The sequence below is a fragment of the Homalodisca vitripennis genome, chromosome 1 (assembly GCF_021130785.1).
Source record: "Homalodisca vitripennis isolate AUS2020 chromosome 1, UT_GWSS_2.1, whole genome shotgun sequence".
NCBI lineage: Eukaryota > Metazoa > Arthropoda > Insecta > Hemiptera > Cicadellidae > Homalodisca > Homalodisca vitripennis.
Window position 1 is genome coordinate 55,245,029 of NC_060207.1, and position 24,032 is coordinate 55,269,060.

General features: G+C 31.7%; 1 protein-coding gene across 12 annotated transcripts in view; it reads right to left on the reverse strand.

The window, feature by feature from the left end:
• Positions 1-667: 667 nt before the first annotated feature.
• Positions 668-24,032, reverse strand: part of LOC124361680 (FH1/FH2 domain-containing protein 3) — a 178,396-nt gene continuing 155,031 nt past the window's right edge. For 4 of the 12 annotated variants that reach the window (XM_046815671.1, XM_046815629.1, XM_046815689.1 and 1 more), the window contains 8 exons: positions 22,066-22,248; positions 19,405-19,524; positions 19,098-19,232; positions 16,182-16,327; positions 15,818-16,085; positions 11,612-11,741; positions 9,880-10,044; positions 668-3,401 (listed from right to left, as the gene is read on the reverse strand). In XM_046815671.1, the coding sequence (XP_046671627.1) occupies positions 3,328-3,401; positions 9,880-10,044; positions 11,612-11,741; positions 15,818-16,085; positions 16,182-16,327; positions 19,098-19,232; positions 19,405-19,524; positions 22,066-22,248 (1,221 nt within the window). In that variant the 3' untranslated portion in view covers positions 668-3,327. Of the gene's footprint in view, positions 3,402-5,273; positions 5,452-9,879; positions 10,045-11,611; positions 11,742-15,817; positions 16,086-16,181; positions 16,328-19,097; positions 19,233-19,404; positions 19,525-22,065; positions 22,249-24,032 lie in introns of those variants that run through there. The other 8 variants (XR_006922390.1, XR_006922389.1, XM_046815639.1 and 5 more) reach the window with 8 other exon arrangements.

Here is a 24,032-nt window from a genome sequence, read left to right on the forward strand (position 1 = left end):
AACTTACATATACAATCTCAAAATAAAAGCCAATCATAAGTCTGGATGAAACCTGAAACCCATCATCTAAGCTCAGCAAGTTTGAAGGAAGATCAAGACCATTATATCAGAGTTTTTTAACCACAAAAACATAGTGCACTACTAATATGATCCAAAGGGCTGCACTATCACCAAGGAGTACTACCTTTAAGACATCTAAGGGATATTATGAGGCGAAAATGTCCTAAATTGTGTGCCAGTTGAGAATGGACGCTTTACAACGTTAATGCACTGGTTCATTACTCTCACATGATTCAAAAGTTTTGACTAAGCCCCACACAAGCCCTGTGTTCAGTCCTGACACGTGACTTCATGTGACTTCTAGTAGTTCCGGTAATGATATCCCTGCTCAAAGACAGTTGAAGAGGTCAAACTGAATGTAATGGTGGAGCTAGTGGCAATCCCGAAGGCAGAGCTTACAACTTCTTTTTTAAAATGGGAGGATTATTTTAACAAGGGTATCATATTCAATTGAGAGTATGTGAAGGAGACTAAAGTTTGGTTGCAATTGGTAAATTAGTTTTCAATAATAACAAAATATCCGATATATTCTGGACAATATATAGCGTACACAAACAAGTTAAACAACATTAAATCATAAGCCTGTCAGGTTAAGGATTAAACGACATTGTTTTGTAAAATATTTTATTTTTCTTATGGAATCATTGGAGCTTACAATTACACAACACAATTCACAAATCATTTCATAATCTACATTATTAAAATACATGAAGACATTTGGTGAGGTTTACTTCATCAGGAACTTTGAATCAACATTTTTTTTCATATTTTCCCGCAGTTAAGTATATTTAAGAAATCCAAAATATCAATGAATAATCACAAAATGGTGAGACAATCATAAAACGTAAAAACATTAAACAATTAAACCGTACAAATAAGGAGCATAACTATGTAAATATGTCAAATTACAACATTATTTGCTTATCTATTTAAATGCAACAGTAGTCTATGTAGCTAAATTGTTGTTTACTATTGAACATTACAAATGTATTAATTAAATTTATTTTATAATTAAAAATTACATGAAAATTATGGTAACCTAACACTACAGTCAATATTATGTAACAAATTATAAAAACATACTGTGCATATATATAATGTAACTCATTAGAATATAGACAGAGTATGATGTGTAGGTTGATATGATTTAAGAAAAAGGTGAGTTTATCTCTAAAGTGTAAACAATTTTACCTCAAAATAAGGCAATCTTAGATAAGCAAGTTTCAATGATGATAGTAAAATCAAACTTTTACCTCAATAATTCTTACAGAAACCTATCAAAATAAACGACTAGTTCCAAATAATCACTCATGTGCCTCCCTCTATATGAACTCTACAGAAATATATATATTTGATTAAATCTCATAACACTCACTGGAAGAAATACTCCTGAGAAGTGAATCAAATTAACTCTAAAAAATCTTTACACTCGCAATTTTCCATATAACAATTTACAAGCAAATAGACCTTAAAAATATCAATCACAACACATTGACTCGAGTACTTAGAGACTAATTTCTTTAATACTATATTATTAACAACAGTATTCAATTACAAGTTAATTTTCGTTTATCACAAAATAATAAAAAAAATATCAAAATTGTTTTTGACACATTTGTTATTAATGTATCAGTGAAACTGTATTATTAGTTAATGTCCTCTTTGAAAATTAAAACACCAAATTACAAATTCAATCTTGTAATAGCTTTAAAAATATTGTACAATAAGGTAACAGTATTAACTTTTTAAATGTAAGACTGACATAATACAAAGTGAGTTAGCAGACAAATAAGAGGCATTGTAAAAACACAGATACCACCCTCGAGGTGTTTAGCTTTGTAAGTCACCAACGTACAACCTACAGTCTGTTAAACCTCCAAGTGCTACTATCGCACTGTGCGATATGTTCATTTTTGTTAAATTGCCGTAAAACAGTTTATTTAATTTGATTTTTATAGTACAAGTAGGAGAGATACGCACTGGCTCTAATTTGTAAGCCTTTAAGTAGAATCAAAAATAACAGTCAGCTGATTTTGTCAGCTGTTGCTGCGCTCGCCGCGCAGTACTTTGTTGTAGTTTTCGTCTAGGTTAGTTATTGTTCGGCCGCGACATATTGTTTTGATTAGTATTATTATTCACTGTGCGATAGATTCTTGCTTCTTGTGTGTGTATTTTCTATTTTATTATGAGTTGCTTCAGTGCTTTAGAGCACTTCAGAAGGTAGGGGGAGGCAGAAGAAAGAGGTTAGCGCAGCAATCAGAATCTGACTAAGTTATTTTAGTCAAATGTAAATATGTATATGAACAAAAGGACCATAATAGGATTTTTTTTACTATTCATAATTATTATAACAGACATTTAGCTTTTTTGAAGGTTATGTGTACATCCAAACCAATATTTTTTTAGAAGTGATTACTTTTTGAATGTGAACATTGTGCAAATTCTGGTGTGCAGAACATTTTTTAGTTTTTATATTTTGTGTGTGTGGTTTTTGTTCAAAAGGCTTTGAAGTGACATTTTTATTGTTCACAATGAAATTTGAAACAATTTGTATATTTTGAAATATTTATAACCATGTTTTAAAACGAATTTACAACCTCACCATTTAAAAAAACAAAAAGAAAAAATTTTTACTATTCATAAAGACTTTTTTTTAGAGAAAGGTAGTAATTGTTTTGAATTATCTTTATTTCCTAAAGCATCTTTTTTCTGAAAAGAATGATATATATAACACATGATCTTTGAATGTATATTTGTATCTGAAAAGTGGCTTTTAAAACCATGAGTTTTGCTTCAAAACAGCCCAGCACTTTAAAGTGATTTAATTACCACTTGGAGGGTTAAGTTGGCTAACCTTGGGATAATCTGAATAATCAACTAGGGAGTCTGATGTATGTTTCACTAATATGCAAAATATAATTTATTTTATAGCTGTAACAAAAAATTGTTATAATATAATATGTAAAGTAAATCAGAGCTCTTCAATCTGTAAAGCAATAAAGACCTTGATTTCAGTAAAAAATGAAATACACAATGAAGTGAAAATTGTTAACACAAAACTATAGATGTGTTTAGAATATTACATAAAACTGCCTTAAGTCTACACAAGAGTATGAAAGATTATGATTATTTGCACACATTGCTGAGTAACTGGAGAAAACAATGTAAAGAAAGCGTTTAAAATCACATTGTGTACGGTTAGGTACCGGACACAGGAAAGTCACAATTATATCACAGATATTCTGTTATGACACACAACTTCACTATTCAGTAGCCCTTGATGAAAGTGGCGAGGTGCTTCCGTTCTTCCTCTGATAGGCCATTCCTTAAAGTCCGCCGAACTGCAGAACAATTAGCCATATTAGTATAAATTGTTTGTAATGCAAATTAAAGAACATTAGCATTCATTCTAGTAGTGGCAGATTATAAATGGCATCTGTTGTGTATGTAACTCTGGGAGTGCCATTCTTTTGTTATAGTATTCAGAGGTGGTTTAGGCACTATTGGAAACTTCAGATGCTAAGCAGTCCCTTGATGTAATTTTTGCTTCATGCAAAATGTATAAATGAATAAACCCTCTGCTTCCAGCCATACTCATTTTCAACTTAGCCGTTTTAGTCCAATGACAGATTTCATATCTGCTAGTTGTTGATTTTCTGATCTTTTATGTGCGTTCTGATGATTAATTAGTATCGTATTTTATTTAATATAGTATATAATGTTGGGTGTTTTGTTGAATGTGTAGAAAAATAATTGTAGCAAATATAAATAATTATTGTTCTAAAGTATTAAATACTGTATGTAGTAAAAAAAATGTTAGATGTGATTTTTATTGGCAATTATTACCATGTGATGATCAAACAAAGAATATTACTATTTATTACAACCCTATAATCAGATTTTACTCTTAATCTCATAATAATGTGTATTAGTGTATCTCATGATAGGTGTAACCATGGACAACCTAGGTCTGTATGCACCTTTACATTTTCAGCCATATGTTCAGTTTACTTTCAAATAGTGCTATAACCTAAATATTTTGAAAAAATAAATAATATTTAGAAAATTTTGACTACTTTAGTTCTTAAATATTTTAATTTGCAAACCTATATAATTTTTTTATTTAATCTATTTCGGATATTTTATAAAAAAACTCACAGAAAATTTGATCTTTATTACCTTTTTAACTCTACTATCTTTAGTGTTAGGATTTATAGTAACACCTGCCTGTAAATGAACTGTCTTTTTAGCAAATACAGAGATTGATTTGATTGGATTTACACCTAATGCATACGGAAATCATGTTGTCATACTATTATTTTCTATGCAATGCTAGATAACATTTATGTATAACCCATAATAGTTTCCATGGCATATTTACTTTTTTTAAGCCTTTATAGAACATCTCAAAACAGCATGGCACTTAAAAGTAAAATGACTGCCACTACTAGGCTTAAAACTATGTAAATATACTGTGAGTTCTATTTATATTCATAATAATTAGTAATTATAAAAAAGAACAAACTGCCCATTAAATTTCAATAACTAAACTATAGAAAAACTTTAGCATTATATTTTGTATTTACTATATAAATAACAACAAGTAATATTTTCTGACAGCAAATACTTAAATTTAAACAAGCAATCATAAAAAATTAAAATTTAAACACCCATCATGTAAATTTTATGATAGATAGTAAAATTTCAATTTCATAAAAATTTACAAAACTACATTAAATATCTAAAAAGCACATTATATAACAATTTAATTTATTAGTTGTATGAAACACTCTAATCTATTTAATTTTAAAATAAAATGTTTAGTAACAAACATAACAAGATTAAAGCACAATGTACAGCATTGAATACATAACCACATCAGATATATACAGTATAGTGAAACAAACAACATATATATAGCATAATATGTGCATTTGAATAGAAATATTATGATCATGCAGTATTAATTTGTAAAATTGTATTATAATGCAAAAATACATTGGTAGACATTAATACTTTACTAGACATCATATTGAACTAAAGCAGCAATCTGTGGTGCACAAACTGACACGATTCAACTGATTGAACAAATACTTTGTTAGTCAAAAAAGTGAGTAAAAATACATTGTTGTTAAATTTTATGAAAAAGATGCGCACACAAATCTGCATTCCAAATGAAGCACAGAAAACGGCTCAATCCGTGATGTCCCCACCTGAAAACAGCGTCGCTATTAGCTTAGTTAGAGTGAATGCGAGAAGGCGGGTTAGGGAGGTGTTTACCGTAGCGTGCCGCGTCATGACTGACTCTCTGTGCCCTCGCCTGGCACGTTGTCGCGCGTTCGTGACCGCTTGACGACTGCACCAACAGAAGGCGTTAACACAACGAAACAACTGCAACAACCACACGGTCTAGTGGGGTCCTTCACCCTGGCTAGGCCACTTGCAGTCACACAAACACACTTATGTAAAAATACACTAAATTAATCAATTCCACATTACTTTTCACTTAGTTCAGATATAAAAATATTTAACAGAATCTGATGTCTACCAAGCGGTCTATATGATTTAATTGGAATTTTAAGAACGTTGTTTCGGAATATAAAAAGACATTGTAAGATTAATGTTTATTTTCATGCACTAAAAAGGAAAATCCGTTACAGTTAAATTTCTTATAGATATGGTGGAAGGTATTGGGAATTGTTATTGTCATATTTTGAGAACAATATAAAGATGTTCTAAGTGATAAATCCATATCACTCTATTGGTTATAAATTGAGATAAATTTTGCATTATAGCTGTATTCAGAGATTTAAACTTTTCAATTGATGATATCTGCCTTCTCCAACAGTCCCTTTTTCTACTCTTGTATAAAATTACTGACGGGAAAATTGTCGGAGGGGTGAATTTGCTGTCACAGTACTACTTGTACACCTTGAATACGTTTCTAACACAGTTTAACTGGCAGCTTTTTAATTGCATTATCATTTTATTGACAACTTTTTATCTTGTAAGCTTTTTAATAAACACTATTGTGGGAAACAATTAAAGGAAATGGTAAAGTGTACTATTTTTAGTCTACAATTATAATAAGAGACCCATCATTGCAAGCCAGACAGCCACTTTCCCTCTCACCTAATGGCTTTGCCACCTTGACATATCAGCTGATTCTCAGTATGAGTCAACGTGACGTTGTCTTGCTTCGTTCCAGATGTTTACGTTCCGTTTTTTTCTTCAGCGTTTGATTATTCTGCATATTATTATTATTTTTAGCTCACGTCCTATCACAGTGTAAACACATATTTATTTTGTAGTATCACTAGATAAAGGAATACAACATTTTCCAATATATAATTTTTTATTTTGTGCAAGGCCTTTCTGAATCAGATTCAGAAAGGCCTTGCACAAAATAAAAAATTATATATTGGAAAATGTTGTATTCCTTTATCTAGTGATACTACAATTACTCGTTTTTTCCAATGCTCCAAGATTCTACATATTTATTTGATTGTGAAAGCAAAGGATTGAGGAAGATAGATGAGATGTAAAGATCACTCGATTGTTGAATTAAATCAATAATCCCATCACTAGTTATTCTTTCATTACAGCTGGCAACACCGTGCCACAACCCAGGCTTACATTGATAATATGTCTTGTACTATAAAAATTTAACTGGCAGCTTTTTTATTTTCATTATTATTTATTTCATTGACAAAATTATCCTGTAAGCTTTCTGATCTACACAACTCTCGGAAAAAGGAAATCATTAAGTGTACTATTTTTCACTTTACAATTAACAATTGAAATTAAACACAAGATACTTAAAAAAATTACTTAGCAGTTCAATTACTTTAAATTAAGGTTCCAGGCTTTATACATAGCCTTATTGTAGGCTTAAAATGTCTTGGTGCAGGCTTAAAAGTAATGTTAATTATGTAATGATTAATTTGTAAAAAAAATAGCCAAATTCAGACGAGTTTATAATTTATTGTGGACATCTGAATATTACAAAAAGACCCAAATATAAAATCAACAATATAATAAAATGTACCATATAACTGATAATGTAAATATGTGAAATAGTGGCATCAGCCTGATGTTTGTAAATTATAGTAGCAGTGTGATGCTTGTGTGCGATTTTGTGGTACCACAACAGACAGAAGATCCTAATCTAAATGTAGTTCTCCTTTATGATCAGTGTGCCAAATGTTTAGTTATTTAAAACTTCTTTTTTCTAAGCATTTTAATATCAATTCAATATGTATTTATTATCACAATTTGTTTGATTTTCAAAATTGATTGTAATTTTGTATTTACTCTGTTGTTTATGTATTTAAATGAAACACAAAATAGTTTATACTTAGTGGATTGAAAACAGTTTTTCCTAATGTCTTATTATATTTTAAAATACCATTAAATTTAAAATTGTTGAATCTGATTGAAGAGCACACTATCCAAGTATAAAATAAATCTGAATGAATAATAATTTTAATAAATTAGATAGGCCTAATTCAAAGTAAAACATTTAAGTGTTATATCCAAAACAAGTTGAATTGCTGTTATAGACATTTTGTTTGTATTTTTAGAGGTCTTGGTGGGAGGGGGGGTTCTCTTCACCTCATCTTGCCCTTCCAGTTACCCCACTGGTCTAAAAAAACCAGAGGAACTGAAGATGGGTAAGTGCACACAGTTGTGCTATTTGTTTTATGCTTCAGCATTTTCATACATAGAAAATCTTGAAATGTTTGATTTAAATTGTGGTGAGCAATGAGTTTTAAGTACCTTATCTAATTAACATGTGACTAAAATGAAACAGTTCAACAACAGATTTTCAACAAGTTAAACATTTCACACTATATCTCAGATATATACAAATTAAAAGTACCTTGGTATTATCACGGTGTGTGACAGTAAGCCACACTTTTTTTCTTTAAAAAACAAAAAAGGAATGGATTTAAAAAAAATTAATTGGGTATCTAGCAGAAAGCCTAGATAAAAGGAAAAGAATAAAATACAAAATTTTCTCTTTGAAGCTTAACCCTTTGAACCCCAGGCGACGAAATATCGTCGCCGAGAAGATATGCGAAGATCCCCGCGGCGACGATGTATCGTCGCCAATGAAGTTGCGAGAATCCCCGGGCGACGTAATATCGTCGCCATGGTATATGCGTTTAATACATATTTATTTGAAATCGTAAAATACTAATTTTATGAGTTTTAATACATATTTATATGTATTTTATTAAAATACAAAATCGTAAGTACCAACAATTTTGACTATTTATTTATTTAGGTAATATCAGTGATTTTTGTGTTGTACGCCTAGAGGTTTTTACAAGTCGCATACTTTTATATAAAAATTCAAAAAAAGTTTATTTTTAGAGATATCAATATAATTTTTTTTGTACATACACAAAACTAAATTTAGAAAAATAAAATGTGGGTGCCCATGGTAAAAATATTTCTTATTTTTTAATTAAAAAATCTTAAAATCAATTTTTTTGCCTAAAAATCTATATACATATATTTTAAAATTATTTTAATGCTGTTAAACATTTTTTTATACTTCAGACTAATCTTTTTCTGTGTATACAATTTCATTCTGGACATTTTGGTGTGTAATACAAGACAACAGCATAAAAAATAGCAAAAGTATTAATTTTTTACAAACAGTATGCAAAACAGCTGTTTCTGCTCCGGGGATTCTCGGTAGTTCTTAGGTCAAATGATTTTGGTACGTTTTTTCCACCATCAATATTTTGGTCTGGGGTTCAAAGGGTTAAAGATATCATAATTACAGTTAATAACCATAATTTTATATATACCATTTTATTTCTTTCTTTTCTAAAGAGATCAATTATCTCTGTAAAATTCTGTTATTATCAAATGCTTTTTTATTTTATATTATCCGGTATTGCATACAAACACAACAGAACTGTATACCTAAAACATGCTCTAAATCCCTATTAATCACTTTGTAAATACTGGTTAAAAACGTTATATTTTCAAGCCAGTTTTAATAACATTTTCATTCAAAGGTGTATTTTAATTTTAGAATAGTTAGCATGAATTTGTTTTGTTTCTGAATACCAAAATCAAAATATGATTTAACTTAAATAAGGTAGAACTAAATGTAAATTTTTGTGTAAATTAGTAAATATTGCTGAAAAAGTATTTACTGCAATTCAGAAATCACTATAATCATAGTAAAATCATGTGAAGTGTGAAAAAACTGAATTGAGAAAACCAAGTGAGCTGCTGAACTCTAAACATGAAGCTATTCAAGGTCAACATAGCAATATTGCTCACTTTCCCATGCTGAGCACTCCTTCTATTTTATAATCAATGTAAACTATAGTCATGCTGCCCATGTCTGTCTTTTTCTCACTGATCTCACTTTGAACCATTGTGGCCCAACAAAAGTTTACAATGAAAACTATTTGTAACTTGCCACACCCGTTTCTCAGATTGAGTAGTAATACTTGGATCTATCACTTATTAACAAATTTAAAAAGTCATTAGGTTTCAAATATAGGGATCCAGATTTCAATATTGCTTTTCCTTGAACCAGAACCAGAACTAACCAACTGACATTCTTTTCTTGGTTCTCAGTTCACATTATTTTCCTAACAACGAATAAAACCGGCTTTAGGAACCAACATATCACTAGTTAGTTAGTACCAAGTTTGCTAGTGATTCAACTCAAAGGAAAATTTGAAAAATAGTAATGAAGTTATTTTAACCCATCACCTTAAAATGGAAAATCCACATGAACCATTATCATATTCTTGAATGCACAGTCATAGAAACAGAATTACTCACGTGACTTACGATCGGCGTGTCTTGTCCTCTTTCTTTCTCTCGGTGCTGTTCTTGTAGAGGGAATTTTGGTTGCTGTTTTAACAAGTGACTCAAGTATTTCATCATCAGCATCAGTGAGGTTGCCATTGGTTCCATCGTTCCTGACGTTACCAAGTGACACCCGCCCTGTAACAGTTGAACAACTCATATAAACACATAACATTTTTATCTTAGGTATTATTGGTTGTCATTTACTTTATTTTTATTAGTCAATAACATGCATCCACAGTTTCAAGTATTTAATCTAACTATGTTAATTTGTGATATGCAGTCAACTTGAGGTAATTTTTTCACAAAACAACCACACACATAAAAGCAACAAAACGCTGCTGTTTTTTTTTTCTTTGTTACATAGTGCAGCAATAAAAAATATGTAACAAAAATTCAACTGCTGTTATACATTTAGTTATTTTTTGTTTTAATTACTCTTGTGTCCCCTATACAGTAATTTACATTAATGCGTGTTTCTCTACTAAGTAGGCTAGTATGTAAAAGTTCTGTTTTGAGAACTGTACCAAATGACAGATTTACACAATTTGAACTTGCACCTCGGTGATCTAGTGGTTTAAGGCACAGTTTATTTGATAATCAGCCTCAGAAGAAGATGGAAGAGACCACCTTAGATTAATGGTGGGTAGTGTGGATAATAGTTGATGTTATTGGTGTATTCTTACACACTTCCTGTACCACACAATTCCATTTGTGAAAATATATAAATACAATATACTGATTCAACCAAAAATAAAGTCCATCCATGATGCCTAACATTCAGGAAGCTGGAACAATAATATCGAGACATGAAATTTTTGCATGAAACATGCATGTTCCTCCATGAGATGTCTCTCATATGGCTAGGATGCCGTCAAGGATACATCCATGGCCTCTAAATCTATACAGCCAAGCACCACACTAGTTCTTTTAATTTGGTTGTTTTGAAAGTCTGATTGTATTAGTTTGCAGATTTAATTACTTAAAACAAGAACGTAGCAAAAGGAAATGTTTGTTTTAAATCTAATTAGTAATGTATTAATATTTTTGGCAAGTGTTATATTTTCTCAACTTTAAATGTGTATTTTGGAAGGTTGCTGTTCTATGATGTTGGCTGAATAACTGAACATATTGAAACTGGGCCTATTTTAGAAGACTAATGTAGGCATTTGTGCTAAACATGATTTTCAAACTGTACTATTCCTCTAATTCCAGATTTATTTCCTATTTTTAAGAAATAATTTTTGAAGTAAATTAATAACCCTGACATATCTTAAATAACAATTTATTTCATTGCTGTTTTTATACACTGAAAATTTATTTTTTCTTTGTTAACACGTTGCTTCAATACCCAAACCACTCACCATAAATGTATTTTGTGAAAGTATACTAGTAGTGCAATAATATCTAGGACTATTTGTCTTTTGTATTTCTATTTTCTGGATAAATGTCATAAATATGAATTGTACACTACAATTTCTTACAGTAGTTTGTCGATAAACTCACTAATGAAACTGATATTTGAATGACAAATTTCTTTCATAATCATAACACTGTATTATAACTTATAAAGTTACTAAATAGAGCTATGTACCATTCAAAGATAAAACAATGTATTTGTAATCATACACTGGTAATAATATTGTATATAAGAATAAATAATAGTTATAAATAAGTAATAAATAATTAACAAATCAACACTAACCAATGTCTTTCCGTTGCCGTCTCCACGGCAGTGACCCAGTTAGTGATGTCTCATTGTCTGCAGAGTCATTGCCAAGCAACTGTCGCAATTCTGCATCTGCTCGGTCATCCTGACTTCGAAACTTTCCTACCTAAAACATGTGTGGAATCAGTTTATACTCCTTAGTTTGTTTATTTTATTATCGGATACACTATTTTATTTAAATGGAAATCGTCAATAATTTTTTAGTTTAAATTTACCATTGCCCAAAGTCTATATTGTGTGAGCAAGCAAGGTAAGAGGAGTAGGTACTTTGAAAATACAAATTTTGATTCTGTATAGCAGATAAAACGATTTGTAAGATTACCATTTCAGTATTTTATATTAATATTCCTCTGGATTGTAATGCTACATTATTATATATGTAACACTTTTTGGAACAGCAATTTACAATAACACGCAAACAACAGAAATGTAAACAAATAATAGATGAATTATCACCAAACAACAATAAATAGTATATATTATTTCTCAAAAGAAATTATATCCTGTTAAAACAAATTATTGCTGAACCACTTCTAGACATGGGTTGCACAAACCCACAAATCACACGAGTGTTTGTAGGTGCCAACATCTCTGCATTGGTCATTGTAGTTTTTCTTTAATTTCACGTCAAAGTTAGGCCTATTTCACTCACAAGCCTTCCACCACAGAAGCAGATTGTTACTCCCAAACGTGTTCGGAATATGAACTTGCATAGTGTATAAAAGCAGAGGTCAACAAGTAGTATTTCACTTGGATTTTGAATAATTTTGGATTTAAGTATTTCATGTATACAGGTATGGGATCATTAATTTATATATCCTTTTTTACAACATCATGAATGTGTATTTAAAAATATTTTTGGATTAGATTAGAATGCTGTTTTGTGCACAAACATTTTGTGTAAACTCTCCAAGCTAACTCCTTATCTAGGTGTATTCTTGAGAATTTAGCTGAATCAGCCTCCAGGATAATATCATCCATCAGAATGAGATTCATTAGAATTCCACCAACTCAGGTATAAATTGATGTGGCTTGTCCGTTGATGATTAGTTTTGATACTACGAGGCATGTTTTTAAAGTAAGTACCGTTTTTAAATTACGCCACCGCAGTACTGCAGTTGCCGTTTAGCGCATGCACGTAGTGTAGCTAAATCAGTTGGGAAGCCACAGACGCCATTACGACGCCGTTTGATTGAGTCTTCGATTGTTTACGTGATTTCAAAATGCCGCCGACTATTGAGAATCCCGCAGACTGTGAAGTGCGTGGTGTGATTCGTTTTCTCTGTGCTAAAGGCTTAAAAGCAATTGACATTCATCGTCAAATCAGTGAAGTTTATGGTAAAAACATTATGAGTGAAGGAATGGTGCGGAAATGGGTTAGGGCCTTCATAGATGGCCGCACAGACGTTCATGATGAGGAACGAAGTGGGCGACCTTCAGTCATTACCGGATGATCTTATTCAAAAAGTGGACTGTAAAGTGAAAGAGAACAGACGGTTCACAATTTCGTCCTTAGCTGAAAAATTTCCTGCTGTATCAAGAAGTGTTCTCTACGAAATTGTGTCCGAACGTTTAAATTATCGGAAACTGTGTTCATGGTGGGTACCGAAAATGTTGAATGATGAGCACAAAACCAAACGATTGGGCAATGCGTTGAGCTTTCTTGAGCGTTACAGTAACGAGGGCAATGATTTTTTAAGCCATATCGTTACAGGCGATGAAACGTGGGTAGCCTACGTTACACCAGAATCAAAACAACAGTCAATGGAATGGCGGCATTCAACATCCCCTAGGAAAGTCTAATTCAAGCAAACAAATTCTGCCCAGAAAATCATGTGCATTGTCTTTTGGGACAGACAGGGTGTGTTGTTGGTCAAATTTCTGCCTCGCGGTGAAACTATTAATGCAGCTGCGTACTGCGAAACTTAAAAAAAAACTGTGCTGCGCAATTCAAAACAAAAGGCGTGGCATGCTGAGTGCAGGCGTCGTTTTGCTCCACGATAATGCTCATCCACATTCAGCAAATCGAATGCAAGAGCTCATCACTTCATTTGGCTGGGAACAATTGGACCATCCTCCAAACAGTCCCGATCTAGCGCCTAGTGACTGCCATTTGTTTCTGCACTTGAAGCCGCATTTGGCGGGGAAGCGTCATTCCAATGATGAAGAAGTAAAAAGTCTGTGCAACAGTGGTTGTCCAGTCTGGCGGCAAGCTTCTTTGACGACGGCATACAGAAGCTGGTCCCAAGATACGACAAGTGCCTTAATAATAATGGAAATTATGTAGAGAAGTAGAGGAAAGAATGCTCTTTCAGGTAAATAAAGTTTTGTTTGAAAATTTACTTGTTGATTTTTTTATATCTAAACGGTAATTACTTTAAAAACATGCCTCGTATTAACCAGGAAATGATGAATTCAGCAACAAATATTGAAAAATGTTCAAATCTTCAGGAAGTTTAGAGATTATATAAAAAAACAGAGCCTTGTTATTTGTGTATTGAATCATTATCCTATCTGAGAGTGAGTGTATAAATAATGAATTAAGTTATAAATGTTCATGTACAATTTAACTTGTGCAGCAATACATCAAAATTCATGTCAAAAGAAACATTTTATGTTTTTTTCTATCTTAAAGCAATATAAATTAAAACATCCAAGTTTGCAATTGTTCTCTCACAGTTGTTTTTTTAGTATAAAACTAAACTGGACAGAATTGTAAGTTGTTATAAAAACTATAACGAAGTTGATTCAATAGCATTATGCGCCTTCTATTTAAATGTTTTCATCAATTATCAATGTTAGACCAATGTTTGTAGAGTTGTTTGTGTAGTACTAGATATTAGATTCTAAATTAAGTAATAAAACTTAGAAGTATTACTTGAAATTTTTAAAATTATTACTTGACTGTTCAACGTAATCTAAAATCATATTTGACTTAATGGCAGAACAGTAAATATTGCAGGAGTCAGTATTTCTTCCAATGATCATCAGTCATCTCAGATATACTGTTTAGAGTGATAATGCAGGCAAAGAAGTATATAATGGCTTGTAGAAAATATTTCAAAATTATGTATTAAATGTGCGAGGGTTATCCAGCAAGTAAACTCAGTTTAAAAATAAAACGTAATAAAGATACAAAAATGATATTTTATACATCTGAAAATTATAAATTTTCTCTATTTTTCTAAGTAGTCGCCAATATTGTTGAAGCACTTATCATATTCTTGAACAGTCTTTGAAATACCGAATGCATAAAAATCTGCTTCCTGTGAATGTAGTCAACACTCAACATGCCATGAAACTCTTTGTCATTGGCAAACTGCTAAAAAAGCCATGACTTTCCCTGCTGACATAGTTTGACAGACTTTCTTTGGCTTGTTTGGAGAAGTGGTATGTTCCCATTGCACTGATTTCTGTTTTGTTTCAGGATTCATATAGGCAACACGTTTCATTGCCAGTAACAATCTTGTTCAAAAAAGTTCACCTTCACGAAAAAGAAAGTCTATGGAAGAACTCTTAGTTTTGTGGTTGTCAGTGATCAGTTTTGGTACCCAACAAGCACGAAATGTGTGGTAGCTGAGATTTTCTGCCATTATCTTGCATAAGTACAAGAAATTTCAGAAAAATGATTAAAAAGTTTTGAAACTGTGAAGCGACAGTTTATACTAACTTTTTAATCACTTTATTTAGTAGATAAGTAATTAGTATAGATAAGTATTTAGTAGATAATTTTACTGAAGAATGCCTACCATCCTTTCTTCAACATGAATCTTTGTTCTCCCTTTTAAAAATATTGTAACCTTTGAAGAACTACACTTTCACTCATAATGTTTGGGCCATAGACCATGGGCACACAATTCCTTATGAATCTCAGCTGTTGTGTGATTTTTCGCCCAAAGAAATCTTATAACACAATGCACTTTACACTTAGTATGATTTTCTATTAATGCACTCATGTTTCGAGGTTATAAATGGACAACATGTGAATGTATGACGCTCCGCCTTCCACAGTTAGAAGCCAACTGAGCTACTGTCCACATTGATGTCCACATGACAACGCTAACCCCACTACTTACTTGTCTTGCTATGTATGAATGGCAGTTAATTTTTTGATAACCCTTGTAATTAGATAACATTAACAGATTATTTCTATGTCCTAAATCTAAACATGACATAACTAACCTCAGTAATCATTTTGCCTCTAGTTTTGTTTCTCTCACGGTGGCTTGCTTTCTTCTCTAACTGCTGCATAACTCGCTCTCTGGTCGTTCGGTATTCAAGAGCGAATTCGGACACAATACGGCAGAGCTCATTGGGCTTGGTGGCCTGCACTCGATGGTATGGGATACCGAGCCACAAGCAGAACTTGAAATAGCGGTTCATTACTCGTCGGTGGACCTTGCCAAGCACAATTATGTGTTCAGCACAATCGGCTAAGAAGTCTGACATTCTGGACAAAAACAGGAGTAATCACGTGTTTTTTACTGTACAAATCTCACAAAATATAAATATATCTAAAATATGTAGTCAAATCATATTATCTTACTTGACTTTCATGTTATTGCAGGAACCATCATGTTTGGAGATCACTTTGAGGTGGTCGAAGGAAGCCTTACATTCAGTCTCTAGCCTGACAATGTTGCCACTCAATTCGTCAAAATCTACTTTTGATGCTCTGGTAACAGCTCCAATCTAAAATTCACAAATACAAAAATGAAATATTTTAAAATCTGAATAACTTTTAGACATTACATGAATGGATAAAATAATAGAAAAAATAACTTCAGAAACAAAAAGTCTCAATGTTATAAATGCAACATTTCTTAATTAAATTAAATAAGAAGCATGATATATGCATACCCAATTTCAAATGAGAGTGGGAGACTTTGATACTATAGATGTATACAGACTTATGTATGCCTCGCACTTATAGTCACCTTATCTGCTGTATATACAGTTTTCTGCTTGGTAAATTACTGTAGCTAACTCAAAAAGCATTGATCTACCTTTGTAAAAACTCTACTGACACATTACATGGGGGAACAGTAGTAGTGCAGTAAGAATATTGAAATGGCAAAAAAATGCATTACGTGTTATGAAAAATGTTTCAAAAAGAGAGACTTGTGTTCCGATTTTTAAGGAATTAAAAATAATGACTATTCCTAATATGTATATATTCTACTGTTTTATAATGAACAACTTGAAACATTTACAACTAGGCAGGATATTCATGATTATCCTACTAGAACAAAACATTTGTTACAACTCTTACTAGTTAAATTAACCAAAACAAAATGCAGTCATCTTTTTATGAAAATTAAATTGTTTAATAAGTTACCATTAAATGCTAGATCTGTATCTTTAGTCAAATTTAAAACAGTTTTGAAGTGCTGGTTAAAAGTTAATATATTTTATTGTGTTGATGATTTCTTAAATTGTGATACCACAACAACAATTTTTTAAATTTTGTCTCTCAATGTATTTATTTATTCAGTTTTAATATTGTTGAGTTTTAAAATTTTATCCATGTTAAATGTGTTAATAGTTATTCATTATTGTTAATTTATATAGATCTGTTGGTTGTTTGGTTATTGTTGTTATTAATTATACAGGGTGTGCATAAAGTCCTGCACGGGTATAATATTTTCTGAACGATACCAGAAAAATAAATAAGATTTGGTACATCAATACTACACCAAAAAATCTACTTTTTGAAGGAACTATCAGTTTTCTGTAATATTATGGGGACGTCCCGCAAGGAGTCAGAAGGAAATCTTAAATAGGAAGCATAGGTCAATATGGACATCATTTTAAAGGGCTTGTCTAGCAGAGTTTAATGCCGCAAACCGCACTCAAAAAGATTGATCCAGTACAAAATGGCGGCTGTTCAAAGATTTTACTTGGTTACATTTTATTAGTAGTCATAACCCCAGTAAAGCAAAACTGCAACCAAACAAATACTGCAGCTAACTACTACATTATGCTGGTCAGTTGTACAGAAGTGAATTATGACATTAGTTATCCTCAAGGGTTACAAATTTGGTCCTAATATATTGATAACGGGGGAAAAACCTGATAACAGTAACAATTAGAAATCTCAGCGACCTATAACGATCGGAAACACTTCCTGTTTTCATAAAGTGTTGAACAGTTCTCCCTTCAGTTGTTCTAGAAATTGGCTGCCTCTCGTGAAAGTAGTTATTAAATAAATGGCATGCTTCTTCGTGTGATCGTCTGTTATTTCCCCAACCAACCATCATAAGAAGTGTTATACGTTCACGTTCGTCAAGCGACATAGTGTAGTTGAAGAACTACAAGCAATACGACAAACTCTTTTGTACTAAAGCTGTACCAACGCCGAGCGTGGCTGCTGCTTGGACAGGTGACCGCTGAGCGATCCTGTCCTTGCAAGCGGCCCGCCTGCCCGGCCATTGGTGGTGGTTCGGAAGTCACCTTTAAGCCGTTGGTCCCCAGGTTAAGTGTTAGAGAGGGCTTCTTAGCCCTAACTTCGCCTGGTAAAATAAGACATTCTTTACTTTACTGATAAAATGGATGGACAGCACTACTAAAACAAGAAAACTAGAATAGCCTACTATGAATAGACTGGCTAATAGGAAAGTCCTAACTGCGACCCAAAGATAAGAGATTTCTAATTGTTACTGTTATCAGGTTTTCCCCGTTATCAATATATTAGGACCAAATTTATAACCCTTGAGGATAACTAATGTCATAATTCACTTCTGTACAACTGACCAGCATAATGTAGTGGTTAGCTGCAGTATTTGTTTGGTTGCAGTTTTGCTTTACTGGGGTTATGGCTACTAATAAAATGTAACCAAGTAAAATCTTTGAACAGCCACCATTTTGTACTGGATCAATCTTTTTGAGTGCGGTTTGCGGCATTAAACTCTGCTAGACAAGCCCTTTAAAATGATGTCCATATTGACCTATGCTCCTATTTAAGATTTCCTTCTGACTCCTTGCGGGACGTCCCCATGATATTACAGAAAACTGATAGTTCCTTCAAAAAGTAGATTTTTAGGTTTAGTATTGATGTACCAAATCTTGTTTATTTATCTGTTATCATTCAGAAAATATTATACCCGTGCAGGACTTTATGTACACCCTGTATAGATCTATATATTTACTGGTAGGCTGGATTGAGTAGGTAGAATCTGAATTGTTTGTTTTAGTTTTAGTTTAGAATATTTTAATAACTTGACGAAGTCTATTGCACTATTGAATGTGTTTAAAGACCAATAAAGATCTTGAATCTTACATCCATGTTCAGCTCAACCCTCAGCAGCTCTTGTCCCACTTTTTCTCTGTACATGGGTACTAGATGTATCTTCTAATTTAGCAGTAGACTTGTTTGCTCTTTATTTCAAGAACCTTTCTCAATCATTTTGCAGTGATTCAAAAATTATTCTAAAAATAGGATTGTTATCTTTTGACTGCTTACCTCAGAGTAGAGATCTGTCGATTCTGGAAATTTCTCCATGACCATGTGGCAAAGATGGTGCAGCAAGGAGTGTTTATGTACAGTGTCTTTCACCTCGGGTACCTTCGCCAGATACTCGATTTGAAACCCTTTCACCTGCAATGTCATGTATGATATTATTAGGTTTATATCCATATCTCAATACAACCTTTTGAACAATTTTTTTCTAAAGAAAATTATAAATTTTTAACACCCAGTTTTTATGGCATTATAAAACAATATTTTAATAAAAGTCCTAATTTTATTTGGATGTGCATATTGTTCTTACCTCATTTCCATTAAGAAATATTCCGATGGAAAGGAGGGTGCCGAGAACACCTCGAAAAGTGTTATTTGATTTTAAAGTTTCAACACCTTGCTTTAGGTCCATCAGTGGTTCAGCAATTTCCTGAAATATACATAACTAAATTAAAACATAAATTTGGAGATATATATATATATAAATAAATAATATAAAATTTTAAATAGTAATGAATTCAATAATTTTTTATTAATAATATTTTTGTGTATTTAAGAAATAGGTACATATTTTGAGATTAAATTTAAAAGTACCTCTCTTTACCTTGAAGAGTTGTAGTTTGTTTTGATGTCATATTATTACAAAACAGTTTTAGCCCACTCGTGACCAGTTGTTAATTTATAATCAACCAAAAAAATTAATATTTCCTGATAATATAGAAATCTTAAAATCATACCAACACCAGATGATTTTGATTTAATTACTTTCTGTTGTTAAAAATACAGAATATACATAGGCGCTTTTTAATCTTAATTACCCATAAATATAGTTCCAACTCCTTGACTAATGAAATATATTACAAAATAATCAAAAATCCATAGGAAGATTATTTTGTCAATTTCAATCTAAGCATTCTAGCAAAAAGAGTCAGTTTACAAATAATCTTATTTTGAAAATTTAACCCTTTGTGCTCGAAAGGCCAGCACAGAACTGGCCACACCAAGGTTGCAGACAGCTCGCGTTAGTTTTACCGTAGTTTGTCCTCACAACTCGTATGGCCAGTACAGATGGCCGTACTACTTTCATTGGCAGCTCGGCGGCCATATTTGTTGTTTGTCTCCTCAGGTTGGAATTATTTTACAATTTCCTCCGCGTTATTTGCATAGTAATTTAAATGTTTAAAGAAGAAATGAAAAATAATCAAAAATTGATTTTTAATGATTCTTTCTAATACGCAGATAAACATACATTTTTGGGAAATTAACGCATACATATATTGTTAACAAAGATATGTAATAAAATGTTATTAAGTAGGTTTTTAAAGTTATTTTACACTTAGACATGAACTGTTTTACATTTTTCTCAGTCTTTACATTTTTGTATGAAATAAAACTTTAAAAAATGCATACCTATGTGTAGTCAAGAATAGTTAGCACATGTCTACTACCATAGCAAAATTTTCTAGGTTTCTATAACTTAATTGTATAGGCCCACTACACGTCATTCGTCTTATTCGCACAGTCAATGTTTAGAGAAGAATTATAAGCTAATTTAAAATTTACTGCTTTACTTAAAAATTACTTTACAATAAAGCTGTTCGATAAATTTCAGTACTCACATTTCATTATAAAACAAAGAGAATATTAGAATGCAGTTATGCTATGTTAGTGGCCAGTGGTGCTAGCCTTACGAGCTATGGACATATTATATCTTGGTCAGTACAGCTGGACATACGAGTTGAGATAACATTACAGCAAAAATTAATCCGTGCTTCCGAAAAATTGCGGTGGCCAGTGGAGCTGGCTGGCCCTATGAGCTCTAATGACAAATTATAAATACTGTCTTCGAGTACATAGGGTTAAGATTAGTACTGCAGGTTTGTTATATTAAAAGGTCACTAACAGTTGGATTTAGCTGCTACTTTTATATAGTGAAAACCAGAAACTTTTATAAATGTTGGAACTGAAATATTTGTATGGATTTGAGATTTAATAAGACAGCTAGCTATCCTTATAGGATGAGAAAAACTTTTACGATACATCTAACTTTTAGTAAAAAAAATAAAGTAATATAAACAAGGTTCAATCCGAATAAGTTCAAACTTTGTGGAAAATACTGTACTTGTTTTCTTTTTGTTGATTTATAACCTCTCATATCAGTATCATACATAAACTATAAAAATACTAATTTAACCCTTCAACATGGTTTCACAAATGGCTGACTCGGTTGGCAAACCTACCACACAGTGACGGTTTCATGTAAAAACATGATTTTGTGTGCAAAATATGCAATCTATATTCCAACACAATCTGTCAGTGGCAGTTGGAATTATTTCAAAAAGTTAATTTTCTCACTAAGTGAAAGACAAGTCATTTTATCTTTTTGTCATTACTATAATTTTTCATTTGTTTTACTCAGATGTATCTTTACAAATATAAGTTTATTTGTCCATCAGTTGATTATTTCAACACCATAGAATGTGTTCACTGCTGTCTAGAATGACTTAGGTTTACATTGTCCTTATTATTTTGTATTAAAATATCACTGTTTTCATCAAAACAGATAATAAGTCTAAATATTTTATTTAATATTCAATAGTGCAAAAATAGTATTTCACAAGTGTGTAGTTTGTTTGGTGGGTATTGTAGGCATAGCCTATGAAAATTTGTTTTTATTTTATATAGGCCTAGTGTGAACAGTTATAAAAGAACAGTAATATAATAAGAGTTCCTATAACATTATACATTTGATTCTTTTACTATATTTTTAAAAGTAACCTAAAACATAGCAAATAACAATGGTTGGGTGGTTGAATTACAATGTCAATCATGGTATGCTGAATAAATCCACAGCTGAGAGTAGACAGATCCATGTAATGTCCCATGTTAGAATGTTAATATAACTACTAGAAAAATTTAAAACACATGAATAAACTTAGCCATTATTAGGAAAATCTATAAAGTGACACACTTTTTCACTGTTCTCAAAATCCAGTTTGAAGGCCCAGAGTTTAAGACGGGCTGGCAACTCTGAGATAGAAGCTAGAGTCAGCAGGAACTGCTCAGCACTGCCCAGAGGCAAGTCTGGATTGGCTGCTTGTGCCTCCTGTATCTTGGAACACTCCTCCTCAGTCGGTAGCATTGTCAGCAGTTTCTGTAACATCAATCAGCAGTTAGACAAGAGATTATGGTGAGATGGTAGTTCTCAGCCTAGAGGAAGATCAGTCAGCAGGAACTACCACCAGCACAACCTAAAGGCAGATGAGGGTTAGCTGTAGGTTTAGTAGTTGTCTCATTCATTTACTCTACTAGTTTTTGACTGGACCAGATGAAAAGGCCAGTAAAATGTAAAACCAGGATATTCCTCTTCTTTCTTTTGTACTGCCCTCAAAAATATTGGTAAAAACAGAACAGATTTTTGTTCAACAGTATTTGCTGTCCTTTTATAGAACGCACAGCAATATAATATTATCATATGAATTTGTGTACATACAAGGTAATATCAAATTTAAATGACATGCAAACAAAAATACTGGTCTAAGTCCTAACATAACCTTTTAAAAACTTTTATCAGATTAAGTATATAAAAAATAGCATAATTTTAATCCTAAAAAAGTGAACTAAAACATGGCCAAATGCTAAAATATTCAAAAAATTAATTTCTATTTTTCATTTATTGGAATATTAGTAAAAGAAAAAATGGTATATAACTTTTGTAAAGTGGTATGCAACATAAAAATGAATTAAAATTGCATTGCAGAAATTGTTTGCAGAAAAATAATGAATAAAAACTAAGCTGTGTATATCCTACTTGTACATAATGAATAAATTGAAACTAACTAAATAATAGTCAAACATTCATACACAAAAATTAACTTAAAAATTTGTTTCTAAAAATATGTGAAATTTACAAAAGTTGGATTGAAAAATATATATTCAGAAACATAAACATTAAAAACTTACACCTTGGTCATTTTAGAACCAATGAATTGGAACTGTGTAAATAATTATTTTGAAAAAAATTGTTTGATGATGAATTGTTTGAACAGTTCATCAATACTAAAGTCAATCCAGCAGCTTACCAAATATAAAGCATTGGAGGAATGATCAATACAACCAGTATAAACAAGTAATTTTTATTTCAACTCTTATTTTATTTTATATTTATATTAAACTAATAAATAATTTATATATTATATTCTGTTATTCAAGACAAAAATGAATTTTTTTATAACAAATAATTTATATGATATATTCTGTCATTCAAGTAAAAAAAATTAAAAAATAATTTTTAATGCTTTTTTAATCTGTACATTTTTTAAAACTTTCTGGTTTTTGCATACATTGTAAAATATATTTATGCACTCTTTAACTAGGCTCCAAAAAGGTTTTCATACCATTATCATGATTGGTTTGAAACATATGTCACTACTAGCTGTTTCCCGCGGCTTCGCATGCGTCTCTTAAGCTTTGCCCGTATATTTCTTTGTCTTCAAATAGTGTTTGGCTATTTAATATACGTAACTGTGTCGTAATTGCAGTTTATAATGTGCAGGCCCTTTGATAACTTTTATATCTTGCAGTACAGCCTGGTGGTGAGTTACATCAATGGGCATTGCATATAAACCTTCTACATAGAAAAATACAAATAAATACAAATTTTCATAGTGATCGGTCCAATAGTTTCTGAGTCTATAAAGGACAAACACACAAACATTCATTTTTATATATTATTATTGATCATTGGTGCAATCTGAATTTAAAATTAGGCAATGACGTCTTCTATGCAACCTGCATTACACTACTGATCAAGCACTTTACAATAAAAATTTTCTAAATTTTAATTGTAAACAAATGTTTCTGCCTCTTTGATGAACTTCAGCTGAAAGTATTAACAGCTGTTAAGTATCAGTTTGCTTTGTATTATGTGTCGTAGCG